This window comes from Simochromis diagramma, unplaced genomic scaffold (assembly GCF_900408965.1).
Source record: "Simochromis diagramma unplaced genomic scaffold, fSimDia1.1 OVJJ01000387.1, whole genome shotgun sequence".
Lineage (NCBI taxonomy): Eukaryota > Metazoa > Chordata > Actinopteri > Cichliformes > Cichlidae > Simochromis > Simochromis diagramma.
In genome coordinates, this window is record NW_024387152.1 from 423,936 (window position 1) to 444,989 (window position 21,054).

A 21,054-nucleotide genomic window follows, 5' to 3' on the forward strand; every position below is an offset into this window, starting at 1 on the left:
TTCTGGTTCCCCTCCCAAAATCCCCTGCACTGAGTGTGCCTGTCTGTTTGGCAGCACAACTAACTGATGTGTACTTAATAAAATCTAAACACAAATGGTTTCTTGGCATTCTCTGTGTGAGCAGTGTTTGCTGATTAAACTGATAGTTTACTAAGAAACACATAATCAATTAGAACTCTTAACATCACTGTCACATGTATTAATGTCTTTTGCAGATATAAGGCTTAAATCTTTTATGACGATTGTACTTTGATTTACATGCAGCATTTACATTTTGCTTTAGGAGAACCAGACTGTTTTCCTGAGCAATAGCTCTCCAGGTTTTCTGAGTTTTTCTATGGACATGAAGGCACCTGACTCAAGGGGTAAAGCCGTTTTTGTGTCTATACATGACAGATGCTTAAACACATTGTGTATTCCCATTTTTTTGTTGATTCTAACACAAATGCCAAAGATATAAAATAATATTTTTTCACCTACAAGGTAATTCTCAAAGACCTGCTAGCCAAAACCTTTGCATATCTCATCATGGTGTGCAATGTGTTCTTAAAACATTTGAGGGAACTGGACAAGTTTAATTCAATTCAATTTTATTTATATAACCCCAAATTAAGTCAAGTGGAGAACAAAAAGAAGTGGCTGGGCTAAAAAACGATATCTATAGAAGATGAACAGTATCTGAAAGTCGTGTCCTTAAGTTATATGAAAGAAAATCCAGGAAAAACTTGACACAAGACCTGGGAGATGCACCGGGCCCTTCAGTCGATCCAGCTACTATTCGCCAAAGCCTCATCTGAAATGCTCTCAGTGGAAAGGTGGCTGTCAAGGAGCCAGTCTGAAGGAAGCGTTACAGGGAGGAGAGGTTGAGCGACGCCAGGTTACACAAGAACTGGATGAAAATCAATGTCAGCGGGTCTGGATGATGAATCCAAACTGTCAAATTATCGGAGGTCATAAGGGAAGTATAACACTGAGTGTCTGCTGGCATCTGTAAAACATAGTGGAGACTCATTCATAGTTAGTATTTCAGCCAGAGGTGTTGGGGATCTTGAAAAACTGATCGAATTATGAACGCAGAAAGGTGCCATCAGATTTTGATCCACCATGCAATGCCATCTGGAAAGCATCAGATTGGCAGTGGCTTTATTTTTCAAAATGACATTGATCCCAAACACACTGCCAATGCAGTAAAAGCAATACCTGGATAGCAAAGCACACAATGGCTTCCCCAGAGCCCAGATCTCAACATTATTGAAGCAGTGTGGGATCATATTGACACAGAACAGAACAAAAGGCAGCAACATCCAAAGAAGAGCTTTGAATGTCCTTCAAGAAAGCTGGATAACTATTCTTTAAGGCTACTTATAAAACCATTATAGGAAAGTTTCCCTAAGAGACGCTTTGTTGAAGACTGAAGGTGGTGATACAAAATATTGACCTTCAAACTCATTAGAATTGCACAAACTCTTCTTTATTCCATGTTTATATGCACATTTCAGTAAATCGCTCCACCTATTTCCCATTTTCCTAGAAACATATAAGGAATGAGACTTTTGTACAGGACTGTATTTATCACTGGGTAAGCATCATGTTGGGGGCAACTTACCCTATAAAGAGAAGTCTAGACATGAAGCTGGAGTTTAAGTCTTAATCGGGCACATAAATTTGCACAGCAATATAACATTTGATATTTTGATCCTCACCGACTGCCAGTAGAAGTGTTAGCAGCAGCACGCCTTTAATGCATACTTTGGGATGTGGCAACGTATCTGTATTTGGAGAGAACACCGTCTGCGGTATTTCACTTCAGCTTCGTCAGATGTGACCTCAAATATCCTGCGTTCTCTTTCATCACCAGCGTTTGCTGTGTCTGTCAGAAGTTTTCATTTTGAGGTTGAATGTAATGAGTCGTAAAAGATAGAAATGACTAAAAAATGACTTGCTAACATCAACGGTAGTGGCAGTGATGAATAGTGAAAACAAGAGGAAAATTAAAAAGAAGAAGAAGAAGTGTAAGTGGGAATGAATCAAGACGCGATTGAGCGACAAGAGGAAGTGAAAAGTGAGAGAATTGCGCCGTTTGATGGATGTTTAAGGATATGGGCTTTTGTCAGTGAGTGATTCGATGGAGCGGTGTGCTGTGGTCCCTGCTGGACTATTTTTGTTGATCTTTCCTTGTTCTCCTAGCTGATTGATGGTTCATATAGGTAGTGAGGCGGAGAAAAGATGTGGTCGGGACCGGGTTAAACTCCACCCTGGGCTATCCCCCTGCTGCGTTCTCGCTTACTGTCTTTCTTTCTGCCTCATTCACTTTTGCTCCCTCTGTCCATAGTTTCTTTTCCCTCGTGCTTTCGTCTCTATTCTATCACATTTTGTTGCCGACTCCTTATTTCACCTTATTTCCACATTACCAACAGATTAGGAATGAGAAAGGGTGAAAAAACAGTTTAAACAAAGGTAAGAACTTGATGAGCTCCCTAAAACTTACAGTGAGCTTATCGGACTAAGTAAACAGGAAACACTTCCATTCCCATTTGCTGACCACTAATCAGCAGGTCTTGACAGTCTTTGTATGATCTCATCTGAACTCGACTGACCATGGTCACCATTCTCAGACCCAATAGCGTGCTCCCGTCTTCGTAGATCGGTGTGGTTTGGGTTTCAGTGTGAGTAGCAGCATCGGGCCCCCCAGAACAAACATGGCACGGTCCAAAATAAAGCCCCCACAAGTTCTTCAGAGGCCTTGTGGAAAAGCCATAAAGTGGAGTTACAGCGGTCAGAATGGGGATGAGATATTTAATGGTTTACACAGGGAATGAGATAAATGTGACCTAATGAGTGGACATGTGTGCACGCAGCACGACTGCACACGCATTAGCATTGCTGTCGCAGTATACGTGACACGTGCTTCATCACGAATGGTTCCGTTTGTGTGACATTTTTTTCCGTATTAAGGTCCTTGGGAAATGTTTGTAATCTTTCTGCATATTTTTGTTTTCTATTTTGAAACCTAACAAAAAAAATCCACACCCATAAACAGAAACAGTAATGTGGGCTTTGCTTGGTCTACAGTCAGTCAGCAGGTGGTTAACCAGAAGGCAGTGAGGTGGTGATAGAGACAGCCAGAGACAATAAGCCCCTTTCTTTTTGTTCTGACCTCCTCTTTCCTCAGGGTCACCCTGCTTTGCTAAGACCACTTAACTTCCAGTTTCATACACACATATACCCAAATACACACACAGACAAAGACATACTTACACAAACACTCCACGCCACAATAATACACTCCGAAAGCAGTTTTCACTCTTGCTTACAGTAAGTCGGCTCTTTGTTAACACAAAAGTCTCCGAACAGAACAATTAAACTAGATGAAATATGACATATTCCACTCCTCTACTTACTCCTGTTTATAGGGGAGGTGTGTCTGTTTCATTTTTTATCCCCCCTCCAGCACATTTAAATGATCAAAATTCAACTTTTACTTTAGGGTTTATACTTTGCTCAAAACTCTTTAAGAGTTTTAAGGAAATTATATATTTTTAACTGGTATAGTATACAGATGAAAGATGAAATAGAATAGTGGTCACTGTACGCTCCATAGTGCAGGTTACCTGGTACGAGGCAGCCTGTCGCCAGACAGCTGTTCTCTAAATGACTGCCATCACTCTCAGAACGACTGGCTAAGCTTTGTAAATAACTGCTGCCTAACTTACAAACAAAGACAAAGTACCAAGCCTGACGTGTCTATTTGAGGTTATATATATAAATTTGCTGTTAAAACGCCGTCATGCAGCAACACTGGTACTATCTTCAAAAAATTAATGGATTTCTATTTTAGATTTGGGAGCTTTTGCCTGGACTCTGAATATAAGTACTAAACATGAATTTCTGTTTCATGTAAATTTCTGTGTATGTAGGTGGCAACAGGTTTCTGCTAATCACAGTTAATTGCTTTAACATCACAAACATAATTGCCAACTTGACTCCAGTTAATTGCAAACTGATAGCAGTTTGTCTCTGTGTTAGTGATTTTTTTATGGTTATCTTGAGACACCAAAGTCACTGATAAGACTTCAAAGGCGATGAAATGCACGTCTGTTGTACATGGTTGCAATAACTGTGGTTATGTTTCAGCTGCCCTTTTCCCTTGTGTGACTGTGGCATAGTGAGTTTGACAGACCTGATATAATTCTGTTGATTTTACGATATCATTTTTGGCTAAAAGGCTATTGACAACAATTTTGTCATCTCCATGACAACATACTTAGTTGTCATTGAATTAACTTGCATTCAGGTTACATTGTTAGTTTGGTGTTTACTCAAGACTGTGACTGTGTGTGAGACACTCAGCTAATATTTACTCGTTGATCAAGTAGAATCAAGCTTATTTCAGGCGCCTACTGTAGGAACTGCAGACCAGCATTTATTTTCCACATGTTTGCCAGAGTGACTGCTTAGTGTTTGACAGGAAATGGATTCCCTTGAATCAGGATGTAGGAACTGGCATGCAGTGCTGGAAATGATCAGGAAAAATAATCAGAGGAGCAGCAAGTGTTAATGAGGAGGAACGCCTGCAGCAGCGCTTCCTCTACATGCGCACGTGTGTTGTGTATGTGTTTTTTGTGTCTTTGTTGGCAGGATGTAATGATGATGGATGGAGGGCAAAAGAGGGTTTGAGGCAGCGGCGTGCGATGAGTTTGTGCTGTGACCCTATATTTTTCAATGTCATGAAACCATCCACTGTTACAATATGAACATTAATGACTTTCATGCTTTGGTAGCAAACATTCACTGACAAAGGTCCTTTTGTCAGTGTGTGTGTGTGTGTGTGTGTGTCCTTGTCTTTTTTGGTCTTGTTTTACATCTGTGCTTTTCCATGTTCCCTTCGTAGCCTTTAGGCACACAGCTGTGTTGCCATGGTTTTATCAGCAGATGTTATGGTGTTCAATGAGACAGTGTCCCACTCTCCACCCTGCAGCCCCTGCTGTGAGCCAGTTTATATCCGCTTATTATCCCGAGTCAGCCCTGAGGTGATCTGTCCATTATACGAGTCCGGATCAGAGCTCTGACTGTTGCCTTAACTCAGCTTTCATGACACCCCTTGAATGACACAGCCTTTGCCCTAGGACAGGGAATTTCCCACGTTTCCGTAAAGATCAACTTCAGTCTTGTTATGTCTGGGATGACCAGCTCAGGTGGAGATGAAAACTTCTGTTTGCATGCATGCACTTGTTTATCTGTGTAGGCATATGTAGCTGCTTTCTGACCAAACATTTTTGGGTGTAGGTACCCATTAGGGAGGTGTGCTGGGAAGCACATGCCTCGCAGCATTTGTTCTTTTCTTATAGGAACTCGGAAGCAGGAAGCAGCTGGTAATGCAAGTCAGCTCATATTGGGTTCTGTTAGTTTCTTAAAATCATGTTTGACTCTCTTCATTCAAAAGTTTCCAGACACACAAAAAACCAAGCTGTCTCTTCCTGCCAGTGAGGGATACAGATTATTCATGTAAAACTGGTATTTGTTATTGGCAGATGAACCACAGCCGAGGTGTTGGAATTGGAAAAAGGAGGATCCCTACTTGTAACACCATTTATCAAGTATTCAGTCCACACTTAAGTACAAAACAAAGTTATTGCAGTTAACCAAAACCAAAATAAAATTGAAACTAGTTGTAAAAAATGCTTTGGTTACCCTAAAGAAACTAACAGAAGCAATATTATGTACTTGAGAATAAAAAATAAAAAGTATATGTGAAATATTGACCTGTTGGGGGTTACCCTGCTCTATGACAGCTGGGACAGGCTCCACATGACTGTGAATTGAAAAAGTGTTATAAAATAACATATATGGATGTATTGATGGACGGATGGGTGGGAGATATCTAACATTTTAGTCTTTGATAATTTAGTCAAAGACTAAGAGACTAAAGACTAAACTTAGATAATTTAGTTGTCAAAACAAGCACAGGGAAGCACTGCAGCATATATTTATTGAGACAGGATGTGAGTCAAAAGTGTTGTTTTTGTGTTCTCTATAAATTTGTCTTATATGCGAAACTGAAATGAGCGAATACACACTAGTAAAACAAAATGTAATTTCATAATTAAAATGAAATAACGATGTAAAACTACAATAACGCTGGTCAGGACCAGTCACAATACATCACATCATGCAAGGTTCCTCTTGTGCTGAGGCAGTTCCTCCTCTATAGAAGGAAATACCCCAAAAAGGAGTCCTACGAACTCCGGTGGTCCTCGGTTTGAGCTGTATGGACATGGGAAAAAGTACCAAAAACTATAAAAATGGTCTTTAAGTGCCTTCTGTGTGTAAATAAACAGTGTAGGGTCTAGGAGAAGTCCAGGCCTTGTTTACATTTTCTGTGTAAAGTTCTTCATACTTCCATCTGACAACGCCCCCCTATTCACACGCTCACACACTGAGCACGTCAACATGCACAATTCACTTAAAACAAAAAACATCCTTTGGTCTTCAGGCGGCTACTCTTACAGTATTTGTAACCTCCCGACATCTATTGAAGGCTTCAGTTACATCAACATGAAACTATGGATCACTTGATGCCGCTCTGTATAAATAAAAGATATATAACCTGGTGCTTATATACCAGCGGTGTGAGTTACTGTTCTCTATATATCCTCGTGGGTTTTTTGTTCACCTTTCAGCAGTCTTTAATAATGCAGATATTAGTCAGCATGAAAACACCGATAGGCTGCTTAAATCCAGCTGTCTGCATTCATTCTCATTCCTTCTGCATCATATGTGTGGGTTTGTCTCGCTGCGTAAAGTACATCTCACCAAAGAGATGATAATAGGTAGCATGCGAGACTTTGGTGGTCTAGCATTGTCTTCAATATTTTAGTGATGAAATTCAGACTTGGGCTCATCAGTGGCTTGACAAACCTGAATTAGGCGAATATTAGGCCATAAATTGAGATGATTAGTTTCACTGCACAGGCCTTTGAATAAATTAAATCTAATGGGTGCCGTGTGGTGTATTTATAAAGGCTAGAGAGATGAAGTGAATAGCTGACACAGCTGTGTGTGGCGCACCACAGCAGGCCAAGAAGATCTTAGTTCAGGCATTAGATACATTTCATCAGACCCTTTCTTTGGGATTTAAGAGCTTTAATGGTGTGTTTTCAGTTGAAGTGACATTCAAACTTGTTTTAACACACACACACACACACACACACACACACACACACACACAAATGAATATAGCTGACGGTTTGGATATGAGCTTCTGTAAAGGTCATCGATTTTTAAAGACTGAGATTGGGACAATGGAAAACATATGACGGATGTTTTTCTGATCAACCTAAGACTCTATTTGCAATATTGGACTCCCAAGTGTGCGAGTGAGAGTGCAAACGTTACTGCGCAAGTGTTGGTGTGTCCCCAGACCTCGGCTGTGGTCTTACAGGTTTTCACTCTCTCTGGTTCTGCTGTTTTGACTGTGGTCTACTCATATAGTCCCTGTGTTGTTTATTGCGGCCCAGAGCCGACGATGGGCCCAATACCTTTGCAGATTTGCCTGCCAAAAAAACTTTTATGATGAAATGTGAGGCAGGGAAAAGGGAGGTGAGGACAAACAGTGAAACTGTTTTCTTTAAGCCTCTGTTTTACTCCGCTAACCAATTTCCAGAACCTACATTTGGCTGTCATTGCAAGCAAGAAGGAGGAATTTAATCAGAGTGTGTTTATGCGTTTGTGCGTGCTGTTTGCATATTTAATTACAGATACAGTTTTGTGCCTTGAGATTTGTTGAATATACATATGTGTGCGCACGTTAGAGTAGTTACAAATTTGGGAATGAATTAATTTAAGCAAAATCCGGGGTTTGCCAAGAATTAATAGTTTTGCAACCACAGAATGTTGAAAACATATCAAGATATTTTTTTTAAATTATGGGGTGCTGAGTGAGGGACTGGAAAGTTTAAGTGGGTTTTTTTGGAGGAAGGTGGGGTGATATAGATGTGTTTTTAATTCATCAACTCAGCAGAACTTCTCAGGGCAGTCTCCAGTGTTCCCTTTAGATTTGAACGAAGCCAGACTGGACAGCAGCGGCTTTTCTACTCCTCTCCCTGACCTTTCTCTTTTTCTGCTAAAGAAACGTCACGATTACAAAACAGGATATAGTCCCTGGTGTCCGCTCGTGTAGGTAGAATCAATACCGTGGTTGTCTTGGAGACAGCAGGAGTTCTGTGTTGCATATCATCTCCCTCAAATCTGCACTGAAAGGCGCAAACCTACAATGTTATGCTTGGGGAAATGTGGGTCTGTACCAAAGACAACCTGATTTGAAGACTTCAGGGATTTCTCACACTGACACATCACTCTGTCTCGCTGCAGGACCTGTGCCTTTAAATGGCAATAGGAAATCTCCTGGAGAGTGTGCAGCATGGTTGGAGGGATGGAGTGTTGAAAGAGAGGTGGTAGCCACAGGGGAAGAGAGCGAGAGAGAGAGAGGTGTTTTTGAAAGATGACACAAGGAAGAAGGGCAGCAGAAGAAAAGGAAAATTGGAGCGGAAATTGAGGGAGAAGAGAGAGGTTAATCACTGTGTGCAGTTAGCCGTCTATCATCTCAGCATGTGTGCCAGCTGATAAAGCCATACAGTATTTCCTGCTGTTGGAGTGGTAGCCAGTGAAACAGCAGCATGCCGGTGGTGTTAACATGCTCAGTCCAAATGCTGTGTCCACAACAGGCCGTACCCTATCCACCTTCATTCATTTATTACGTCCCTTGCTTTCACCCTTACTATTATCTGTCCTTTCATTTGTCCCTCCGCATCTCATCATCCATCCTTGTTTTTCCATGTACTGTGTCTCGCAGCGCTGAGTGCTTTAAGAGGGTATTAGCAGGGCGTCTGTGTAGTACTATCACAGCTTAGTGGGCCAGTGCAGGTGAGACAGCAGGGATTTCCTGTTAGGCCCCTTTGCTACATTCTTGCTAAATTGCTCCTTGCCAGGTGGAGATGGAGGGGAGGAGGTCTCTCGCTCTCTCACACACGCACATAAATGCAGTGGCAAACATGCACACACACACATGGTATGTGCATGTATACTGTACGTGCAAAGGATTGGTGATAACACCACTATTGTGCGCGCGTTTGTGTGTAAATGTGAATTTGGGAGGACAGAGCCGTTCTCAGTATTAGACTTTGGTTGTCTGCCAGAGGAGCAATATGAGATAAATACTTCGCCATCTTACACCTGGGGGTCCTGGCCTGCTTCTAATGGCACAGTGACAGGCCCCCTCTGTGTGTCTCTGGAGTGCATGGCGCACTCTCATTTTACACATGCAGGTACATAAACATATCTGCAGGGAGGAACTGTGCTCCAACACAGCTGTACTTTTCAATTGTGCCTTCAGTATATCTGCTTTTTTGCTATTGCCGTTTTTCTTCTGATTGCTCTCATATTATTTGTTTTGTCTTGAATTCCTGTGGTTTTAAATTTCTCTCGGCATTTGCACAATAACAAAATAGCAGTCGTTCTAGTTCTAATCATAAACCCTTGTGTGTCATTAATTTAATACACACAGTTTGTGCAACAATATTATTATACATCAGAATAATGATTTAGGTGTTACTGTTGCCTAAAGGGAAGTTAACTAACTGACTAAATCTTACCTCCAGTTGCTCCAACGCCCGTCCTCCCTTTATGAATCACAGTGAGTGCCTTGTGAAATACCTGGGAGATAAGTTTGAAAGCAAAACAGAGTTTTTGCTTTAACTATTTTCACACTGTTCACGTTGTGTCCAAGTAATGACTGTTAACAAGCCTTATGTTACTTCCCTTCATCTATGTGTGTGTGTGTCCTCTTGAAGTCAAATAAAACACCCCTGAAATTATACATGGGAATAAAGTGAAATTGCAGAAGAACAAACAAGGAGTCTGTTGCGTATGTCAAGTCCAATAAGTAGTGCTGGAACGTGCACAGGTATCTCTCATCTCACTACACTTAGCCAGACACGTCGAACTTCTATGTGTGAGTGTGAAGCGTGTGAGCGGTCTGATCTATGGCAGCACCGGCCCAATCACACAACACTCTCCATAACAAACGACAGGACAGGCTCCTGGCTCTTTCTCTTTCACACACACTTTGCTTCAGTCCGCAGTGGTTCAAATCATGGACATTAGGTCAGAGTTGAACTTTTACTACTTCCAAACGTCAACAAGTAAATGTGAGAAATGTCATTTCTAGCGCTGAATAATAACATGTGGGCCACCTGACCAAGAACTGGGAAAAATCACGGTGTAACATTTCTTAATCTTTTTTTTGCTTCCTCTTTTCTCTACATTTGCCTGTCAGTCACTCAGCTCTCGCTCATCGTCAAACGGTCTGCCTTAAAACTATTTTTTACAGATTACTTTCAACCTGTATGGTTGCCTGTCTGTCTGACTGTGTATGAATTCTGGATATGGTGCATACTGGTTTCTATCACCCTGTCTGAAGATTGTGTCCACTTTTCTCTCTCCTGCTACTTGTCTGTTAGTGTTTGTGTTGTGCAGATGCTGCTTTCGGTGTCCCTATTGATCTGCCTTTACAGTTTTGTTATACCTGCCTATCTGCACTTAACTTCTTGTCTTGGTTAATTGTAGGTAGATGCTCTGCGAGTGCGTCTGGAGGAGAAGGAGCAGTTCCTGACCAAGAAGACCAAACAGTTGCAGGACTTGACTGATGAAAAGAGCACATTAACGGGAGAAATCAGAGACATGAAGGACATGCTGGACGTCAAGGAGAGGAAGATTAATGTCTTGCAGAAAAAAGTACGTAAAGCCAACTTTTACAGCAACACATTGCATTATTTTAAAAAGTGTAGCCTGACTTTAAATGCATATGAAACCTTTCTGTTGTGAGTTAAATTCACTCTATTTAGAGAAAAATGCAGCACATTGTATTATAAACTCTCTAATTATTCCTTTTATACTAAAATGAATATTTTAAAAGCTTGGAGTGACAATAGTGCATAGTGTTGATGTTGATCCATTGAGTTCCAAGTGCTCATCAATAAATTAGAGACAGATAAAGTAAGCATCTTATTATTTTTGTACAGAAAAAGAAAAACAGACGTGCTCCCACAGGACTTGATGGAGCCAAAAGGAGAATGAGTGTTGGGCCTAAACACACTCTCAAACCAATAATAATAATAATAATAATTCAACAGCTCCACGTGTGAGTGGATTGTAATGTAACTTAAAAAGACAACTTGCTGGACATTCTCAGCACAGAGCTCAGGCTGAGTTTTCAGGGAAAAATCCAAACAATGTGATATTTGTTCTCTCAGTGCCACTTATCTACCACTCTCACTCTATATCTGGACAAAAAACAAGAAACAGAAAAGGAGAAACAAGTACCTGAGCTGACATTATTGTGTTATAACACTATTGAAGAAGCTAGCTCTAACTTCCGGCTGTCTTCCACAGTGTTTTTTATTCCCCAACCAGTTGCAGTAGATGGCTGCACCCTTGAATTGAATTGAAAAAGTATAAATGGCGCTGGTGTCGCAGTCATACGTGAGATACAGGACATCACTGTGCAGCATCGCAGTGTAGGCCACAATCTTGTTTTCCACATAGCTGTTTGTGTTGATGTTCATTTCCAAATTGCTATGGGGGTTGGACATTCAAACAAACAACAGGAGGCTGCTGCCATTTGGCCATAATGTCAGCAGCTGTTTGTCAGCTTTAGAAGGTTTGTCATACTAAAGAGAAGAACTGTCAGAAACCTTTCAATGCCTAGTCTCTCTGTTTTTAATTGTAGAAAAAGTCTAATGTACAGTCAGTCAACTTACTTTTGTAACTAAAGAAAAAAAGGAAGTGATATTATGACTGGCAGTTTTATTGCTTTAAATCAGCTGAATATTTTTCTAGTTCAGTCAGCCATATTAGAAATGAAGTCTGTGATTAAACACTGAGAGCGAATCGTTGACTGACTGGAGGTTGGCTAATCAGAGTTTTCATCACTGTCTTTGAACATGTATACAGTACCTCCGTGTGTAAACTTGTACTATGCAGTAAATGGGAATGATGAATTAAAGAAACATCGTACTTTTGGTCCCAGATGCCACACATGACCCTCTCTTTCTGTTTGCACGGCATGTCTCAGAGGACTTAATGAGGATGGCTATTTAAACCGGGCTGGCGGCCACCTGTGGTGTGCATGCTGGCAGTTCCTCTATAGACCAATTACATACACATAAAAGTCTTCTCTCATCTTCCTTGTTTCCTCTCATGTCCTCAAATTAAAGGTCTTCTCCCTCTCTGCCACTTGCTGAGTTTAAGAAAAAGAGCACAAAAGGTCAAATAAAGTGCCATCAGGGTGTATGCGTGCATGTGATTGTTCTAAAAATATACATAATCTTTTATGTTTGTGTGACCACAAGGTTTGAGGATCTTTCGGCACCGCATATAACATGCTGTACTCCTCCCTATAGCATTGACTTAAAGCAATATGCTTGCTTTTAGCTCATCCCTGTTGCACACTCCAGTTGAGTGTGAAGTTGTTCTCTAAAAATGCCCCGTTTACTATAGCTGTTCCATTTAAATGCAAAGTGGCTACACGTCAAAAGCCCTGTAATTAGGGATGTTTCATGGTTTGCTGTGGTGCTTTGACATCAGTTTTCATCAGTACACGCTCAAACGTGGGCTTACTGCAAATGCTTTGCTTTTCCTTCGTATCATTGTGTTGATGGCTGTTTTAACACCAGCAAGTTTTTTTTCTTCGTTGAAATATGCAGAAAGCCTCCCTCTCTATCCATATCTTTGTGTTTCCTTTTCTCCTTTACAAATATTATTGCTGCAGACGTGCTCCTCATTCATCATGCCACAGTAAGCTTTAAAAGGCAGACGTTCTGCAACACCCTGCAAAAAGTCAGCAGGAATATGATGAAAATGTTTGAAATATGTGTTAACGAATGAATTGAAGTGCGAAGTGACTGAGAGTGATTTGAATGAAGAAGTGTGCCAGGTATTTTAAACTGTGGCTTTCTCATTGTTTTTACATGCACATAAAATAGCATTTTGATTCTACAAATAGTTTAATAAATGTATTGCAGTGTCAATTAAAAACGTACAAATTCCAGTGAATTTATTTTAAAATTGATAGCATAGCTTCACTGCAAGAAGCTTCCTGTTCCAAAATTCCTTTACTCTCCCCTTAAATTCCAGTTGGATGGATGGATGGGTGGATGGATGGGTGGATGGATGGATGGATGGATGGATGGATGGATGGATGGATGGATGGGTGGGTGGATGGATGGATGGATGGATGGGTGGGTGGATGGATGGATGGATGGATGGATGGATGGATGGATGGATGGGTGGGTGGATGGATGGATGGATGGATGGATGGATGGATGGGTGGGTGGATGGATGGATGGGTGGATGGGTGGGTGGATGGATGGATGGATGGATGAGTGGGTGGATGGATGGGTGGATGAGTGGGTGGATGGATGGATGGATGGATGGATGGATGGATGGATGGATGGATGAGTGGGTGGATGGATGGATGGGTGGATGGATGAGTGGGTGGATGGAGTGGGGATGGTGGTGGGTGGATGGATGGATGGATGGATGTGGGTGGGTGGTGGATGGGTGGATGAGTGTGGTGGATGGATGGATGGATGGATGCTGGATGGGATGGATGGATGGATGGTTGATGATGGATGGATGGATGGTGGAGGGTGGGTGGGGATGGGTGGATGATGGATGGAGGATGGATGGATGGGGGATGGATGGATGGATGGATGGATGGTGTGGATGGATGGAGGATGGATGGATGGGTGGGTGGATGGATGGGTGGGTGGATGGATGGATGGATGGGTGGGTGGATGGGTGATTTTCTGTGAAATCAAATAGCTCACATTTGGCTGCTTAGCACTAAAGCAGTTTGACAGCACAGTGAGTGTCTTGGTTGTGAGGATTTCCATCCTTGACTCAAAGAAAACCTCTGTTGTTGACAAAGTGGTTCCTGTGTGTGTGGTGACAAATGCGTCCAGTAAATTGTTCTTTTTCCATTATTGTTGTCATTGTTTGCTTTCTGTCTCCAACACCTTTCTGTCCTTCAGTTTTAAAGCCCCTCGTCCACTTGAATTTAAGCTCCTAACACGGGCTGTTCTTTCTATTCCTTCTAGTTGTTCAGCTGGAAAGCATCACATACTCTTGATACCCGTCTTTAACTGAATGTAGCCCTTCCTTTTTAAAGCTAACTCTTCCTTTTCTACTCTCTGCCATCCTTTTTTTGGGTTTCCTCTTTGTGCGTTGTAGTTATTTTCACGTTGTCTTTCTTTAGTTTAAAGTCATAATTTCTTCAGTATAGGTTATCTTCTTCTTTCTTTTTCTGTGCTTTGCTTCTCCAACTGGGAAGCCTGTGCAATGCTCTGAATGTCTTTCTTCTCTTGGAAATAGGCCTTTCTCAATATTGCTGTCTCATCCTTTTCTATCTTAAAAGACTTAATATCATCAATCATCTCATTGTTTTCACCATGCAAAGCCCTCCATAAGTGCATCCTTGGTTCTTTGTTCAAAGTGGGGTTTTGTTTTCATGTCCAGTTTCTCCAGCTGGAAAACTTCCCTCATCATTTGAAAGTCTGACTTTTCTTGTAGGCTGCTCTTGCCATGACCATCTTCTTTCTTTTTATGTTGAATGTCTTCCTGCTAAAGACCACTCTTGAGTCCTCTCCTAAAGGCTTTTCTTTCTTCTTCTGTGTCCTCCCTTGCCAGCTGGAAGACATTCCTTGTCTCATAAGACTGTGAGCTCAATGTTGAGTGCACTTTGACTTTGGGTTCACTTTCAGATTTTCAATTTCTGGCCTTTCTTTGCTTTTTCATCTCCGGCTCCTCTTTCATCTTGTTTATCTTCGCCTCTTTGCACAAAGGTTTCTCCCGTGTCTCTTTTTCCAGGTAGACGTGATAGTTTGCCTACTTTTTAAGAGGTTTCTGAAATGGCAAGGACATTTTTGCCAACTTTTTGCTTCTGAAGCACAGCATGTCATTGAAATTCTTTTAGAAGCACAAAGGGGCTGAATTAGTTGGTTGTCTCTACCAGAGGTTTGCGGTTTAAGGTTTGAGTTTTTTTGGCTTTGGTATATGTTTGGGGAAGGGTCAACCAAAACGGCTATTTACTCAGTTTAATTCAGTTTATATAGTGCAGGCCACAACAACAGTCATATTCACGGTGTTTTAAATTTAAGGTAAAATCCCTACAGTATTAGAGAGAAAAGCCCAATGAGCATGCACTTGGCAGCCATCAAGAGAAAGAACAGGAAGAGACCTCTGGTAGAACCGGCCTCATGGAGGTGCTGTCCATCTGCTGCAGCTGGTTGAGACATGAGAGAAAAGCACAGAGAGATGGAAACAAGACACAAGAGTAACGCTTGGCAAGATGGTGAGAGCAGTGAGCACAGACCAGGAACATGCAGTATCTGCCAACCAAGTTAAAGAAGAAAGGTAATGGCATGTAATAGTGATATAGTGCATAACAGTGTGCATAACAGGGGGGGGGGGTCTCATTATCATGGTCTGCAACAATCTTTTCTTGCCAGGGTTTACAGCAAAGGTTTTCCAGCAAAACGTGTTGTAATGATCTGATCTGTACAAGGTACTTTTGTGCTGCAGGTCGGTGTAGGTGATATGTTGGAGTTACGCTGAAGGGGGGAAATTATTGGGTCACTAACTTGTGTATTAACTTTCCAACTATTTTAGCTTATGACGAAGATACAAAAGTGCAAAGTAACATCCAGAAACAGCCACCCACTTCCTCGGGCCTGAGTTCAGTTAAGATGGGGAACTGAAAACTGGGAGCCAGTGTGAGTGATGGCATGGGGTTGTATTCGTGCATATGGTGTGAAAAACGTCCGCACCACTATTATGGCTGTTAGTGCTTTGAAGGTGAAACCTTTTTGTAGATGAAGACTTTAAAACAGCTTGTACCCAAAGTCTTTTGTAGGATGTTGTTAAAAGAAGAAGATGTGATGCAGCAGAAGAGTAAATGTTGCACTTTTTCTGAAACTGATTGCTGACATTAGATACAAATTCAATGAATTTAATTAAAAACAAAAGAAAGACAAAGAAAGAACTCAGTTTCAGTGTTTCTGTAATTTACATGATTTTTAAACTGGTGTGTTCTGTTGCCAGAAAGCCTTGACAGATATGACTGTATGTGTTTGTGTGGCTAAATAACCCCAAAGAATGTGAGAAAATGTGGTCTTTGGGAGAACCAGCCGTGTCACGTGACTAATCCTTTTATGGTAATATTTTTAAAAAGATATCTTAATGTTATTGCTATCTGGGTCACATTTTTAAGTGGAATGGGAATGCTAGTCATGATCTCTAGATATCATTCCTTTGAAACGTGCACTTCTTTTGACTAACTTTGTGCGCACTGTAACCGCTCTGTAAACTGACCGTTTCGTACTGATTTGTTTTCCAAATTTCCCGTTTCCCAGCAGGCTTGGGCTATAACTTACAGATCTGTATACAAGAGGAAAGACAGGAGTGTGGCTCGTTTCCTTACCAGTCTTATCGCTAAGTTATTTCGCCACCAGCCCCCACACCCCCACACCCCCAGCTGTGTCTGAAGACTTCTCAGTGTTGAATAAAGTTTTTTCTTTTTTTCTGTGAAAGATAACTCTATCTAAAAAACGTGGGGTTACATTTCCCTCACTAGGGACATTTTGATATGACAAACCGCACAGTTGGGGAAAAGAAAAAAACGTCCTGAGAATATTATTTCAATAGCTAAACCATGTGCTGTGTACAAGCACTGTTTTTACTTTCATGACACGATGTAATGAGGTTTAGATTAAATCTTATGGAAAGTGCCAAGCCTCTTCATAAAATTTTCAGCTTCCAATGAGTCAACTAAACAGATTTCATAGAGCTATTAATCTCTCATATATGTTCCCCCGCTGATGAAAAGAGCTTTGAGGGTTCAGATGATGCATCTGTTTTATTGCGACAGGCTCTCTGTCTTCACTGCAAACAGCACTCGCCACCCAGAGAGCTGGTGAGAAAGATAAAGGCTGATGACAGGTCAACTGGTGCATGATATTGGATTCCTGTGTGGGTCAGTGTGTGTCGTTGTATCTAAGAGCAAGAACAGCCTGTTGGATGTGAGTGTAATACGATACAGACGGGAGGAAGCTGAAAAAACAAATGTAAATGAAAACGGGACAACAGGTTTGCAGCATCAGTCTCGTTTACACGCATGTTCTTCGTTGCAGTTTAGCGTCCTTTGATTTGCCCCGCCCACTCCTGTGTTATCTTGGATTTTTGAATAATTACTGTTTTCTTGCAGTTTTTCTTTTCTGTGGAATTTCTGGTTTAGTTTTCATCTAAACATACTAATTAATGACATGTTTAGCTTTCCTCAACAGATTTATTGGTTTCATTTTATGTATTAATTAACAGCTTCATAAAGATGCAGTAAAGCCACGTTTATGTCTGTGAGGCCCTTTTGAATTTGATATTTAAGGGTTTCTGACATGTGGTGCGTTTTTACCCCTTTTTTAAAATGATTACACAGACGTTGCGACACAGACTAGCTTAAATTGCAGTTTGTGCCATTACTGCCTTGTTCTCTGTTTCAAGAGAGTGAGAGGAATTTTCTCTTGCTGGCATCGACATGGATGTTCACCATGAATTATTGCATGGTACCATGATGTCACTGCTATAGTTTGAGCCCTGGGGTGATTTTAATAGCAAGAGGCTTAATTTAACTAAAAATAATGAGGAAACGGTCTTTGAATGACAAAAAGAAGTTGTGTGGGCATTTTGGTCTTGTGTATCAGCAGAACAGTGGAAGCTCTGTTCAAGCCCTTGGTCTATGAGACCATGACCAATGCATAATGATGCATTTATTTATTTATTTTTTCATTTTTGGTTCTTTTTTTTCTTCCTCTTTCTCTGAGGGGGTAGGGCTGTGGGAGGTACATATGCATGGCCGGTTGTGGTGTGGTTTTGGCTTACATATGTTATTCATGTTCAAACATTGTGGTCATCTCAATCCATATTCATGCTTTTAAAAAAGCTGTCTGTATGCATGGAAGTATAGTATCCCCTATCATGTTGCCTCCTATAGCAACCACAGGCAGGGAGATTCGATTACATGTGCTGCAGACCGAGCACAATGTGTGAATGTTTGTGCGTCTATATGGAAGGATGCCGTGTACACAAGGGCCCCTCTTATAGCTATTATAGTGTTTAGCAGGTCTCGCTCAGACATTCTCAGGGGAACCAACCTCTGTTTGAGTGGATCCTCTGCCAGACCCTTTCAGCACTTGCTCTGGTCTGGTGTCATCACTGGCTCTGGCCTGGTTTCATCAACATGGCTCGCCCTTTGATTGTGAAGAAAAGTAGAGAGAGAAAGAGATTGATATGAAGATAAATCGAGTTGTCCCCTGGCCTTATGCATTTCTTCTTTTTCCTCCCCCACTCAGCTCCCAGCTCACTGTCTCTCTGGAGCAATTGTTCTTCTGTCTTGAATGTTTTGTCGTTAATGAGCTTTCACATTGGTTGAAAGATTTTAATTTTAATGTCTCTTGTTGTAATGTCTTCTACATTTTACACCTTTTGTACCCACATAGATATTTCCCAAAACATCCTTCAGTGTTCCACTTTCTCTCTTTGCCGTTTCTCCTCCCAAATATTCTATACATCGTCCCAACACACTAGTACTGTTGAGTGTGATGCATATGGATAGCAAGAGGAAATGCTGCATGTTGATAGAAGGAAAATATTAGTCCAGCATTGACACAGTGTTTATTGTGTGTGTGTGTAGGTGTGTGCGTTTTTGTTACATCTTAACAGGCTTTTTCTGCGTCCACCAACCTTGTGGAGACCAGTAGTTCTCATGGGGGCCAAAGCCTGGTCCTAATGAAGGGGTTAGGGTTTGGGTGAGGCTGTCCACAGTGAAATGTCAGTGCAACTTGACAAGAATAGCTGTGCTGACCTTGGAAGTGAAGACAGTTTTGGAAAGTGAGGGCGTTTTGACTGGTTGTCCCTTTTGGACAGACCTTTTGAGACAAAGGCTGTTTTAGCTTAAGAGTTTTTTATAGTTGAGGTTAGAATTAGGTGTATTTTACAGCCAAGGGAAGAGTTTGAATTGGTCCTTTTGTTGTCGTGGTTGCAGTTGGGCTAGGGTAGTTAAATAGCTAAACAGACAAACAGATGTGTGCATCTGATTATCACTGAGCATGTCAAACAGTTACCTTTTCTAACCTTGTTAACAAAACAGTGATAACAAGTGTGTCTTTTTTAAAATGATGAGACACATCATCAGTGATGTTGAGGTCACTGTCTTTTAAAACGAGTCACCCTCTCCTAGGTGACCCAGGGAGGTATAGGCCCTGACTGGTGCCCCAACTCCAAATTAGATAGATCTTGATAGTCACAAGGTGGCTTCAGTTACAGGTTTGAGCGTGTTGAAGACTAAGTATACTGCAAAATCCCTTACTTTCCACCTCTACAAGTTCACAATGCATCTCACAGCTTCACTTGCCTTTAACTGTTCCCCCATTGCTGCATGTGTTTCCTCTCGTTTTCTTCTTCTGTGCTCTGTTCCCAGGTGAATTTGAGTATAATTAGTTGCTTGGAGAGCTCAGACGTGATTAAAATGTCTATCTGGAGTGATGCTAACACATTGTGCTGTGGAAACTTTAGTTGCCTGCCCAAATCAACTTGCAGCTGTTGAGGTGAGGCCACGTAGAGGAGGGCTGCCATTGTTAATAAGCGCTTTCAATTAAAACAGGTTATTATGTCTGGTGACACTTTGGTGTAAGATCAGCCCTTAATACTGATGGAAACTTGTCCACAGGTTTTGATATAGAAATCTAAAAAGGGTTGAAAGTTGTCATCTTTTGGTACTCTTTCTTAACTAATCCAAACCAGGAAGCTTCGCTTATTATAGAAAGTTTTATATTTACCGTTTGAACTGCTTTTTTTGTCATGTCAACAGTCCAAGCAAAATATATTCCATTAAAAAAACAAAATCAGCTCTTCTTACTGCTAAACACACATAATAGTGCGATGTGCCAAAGCAAAGATATATTCATGATTCTCGGGGGATAAAAGGGGTAAAAGGTGTTCCAGCAGGTCTGTTGGAAGACCTCTGATTGCACCGGCTACATGCCAGTCAGTTCGCTCATCTATTTTACAGTATATGCCTTTGCTGCACACATCTGTAGGATTCTGTGTACGTATTCCAGGTGAGTGCTTGTGTGTGCAGCAGCTCAGAGATCCGTGCAGATAACTCTTCACATCTACGTTCATGTTCCTGCTTTAGTGTGTGTGATCTTGATAGATCTGTGATGAGGCCACCAATGCCTTTCATCCTAATGGATTCCAGCTGACCAATCACAGCGCAGAGACACGGCTGCAGATAAGCCCATCGTAGCTGGGGAGGTTCTGGTAAACTGCCTGTGATAGGCCTCCCTGTATCCCCCTCTGTTCCTATCAGCAATCAGCCAGGGTTAATGGTGAGAGCCTGAGGCTGGCTGATTGGAGCCAGGCTACACATCAGTCAAGACAACCCTAGCATTGGGCCATATGTCAGCCCCCAGCTATTCCAGGCCATCTTTTGCCTGACCACAAATACATACTTCAGTTCAAGTAATCAAATGTGTTTGATGATTCTCCAACTCAATGAAGAGCTCAAATCTGACTGTATCATGATGATGACACGCTATCACTCACGCTGACCTGCTTCCACCAAAGTTGCTGGCAGTCCAGTGTTAGTGTTTCATAGCATCTAAGACAGGCACTTAAAATTAATGCCTAATGCTATCAGGAGAAAATGGGTCAAACTTTGACCACTTGGAGTTGAATTATATGACTGTACACTGCATTTCACTTGTCTGACCAGATCACTGTAAAGTGGGCCTGGGTCAGAAGCCACAGGTGGAGACAGCTGCTGTGGTCCCCGCCGGGTGGCCAGTCTTTCTTTCTTTCTTCCTTTGTTTCTTTCTTTCTGATCAAAGGACAGCCATTGCCTCCCTCCAAAGTGAAGAAAAAGAAAAGATTTAATACTAATGG

General features: G+C 41.5%; 1 protein-coding gene across 1 annotated transcript in view; it reads left to right on the forward strand.

Annotated features, from left to right (window-relative positions):
* LOC120743932 (ERC protein 2-like) overlaps nt 1–21,054 on the forward strand; it is a 152,791-nt gene that overhangs the window by 24,643 nt on the left and 107,094 nt on the right. The window contains exon 9 of the mRNA XM_040047959.1: nt 10,624–10,791. Within this exon, the coding sequence (XP_039903893.1) occupies nt 10,624–10,791 (168 nt within the window). The remainder of the gene's footprint in view (nt 1–10,623; nt 10,792–21,054) is intronic.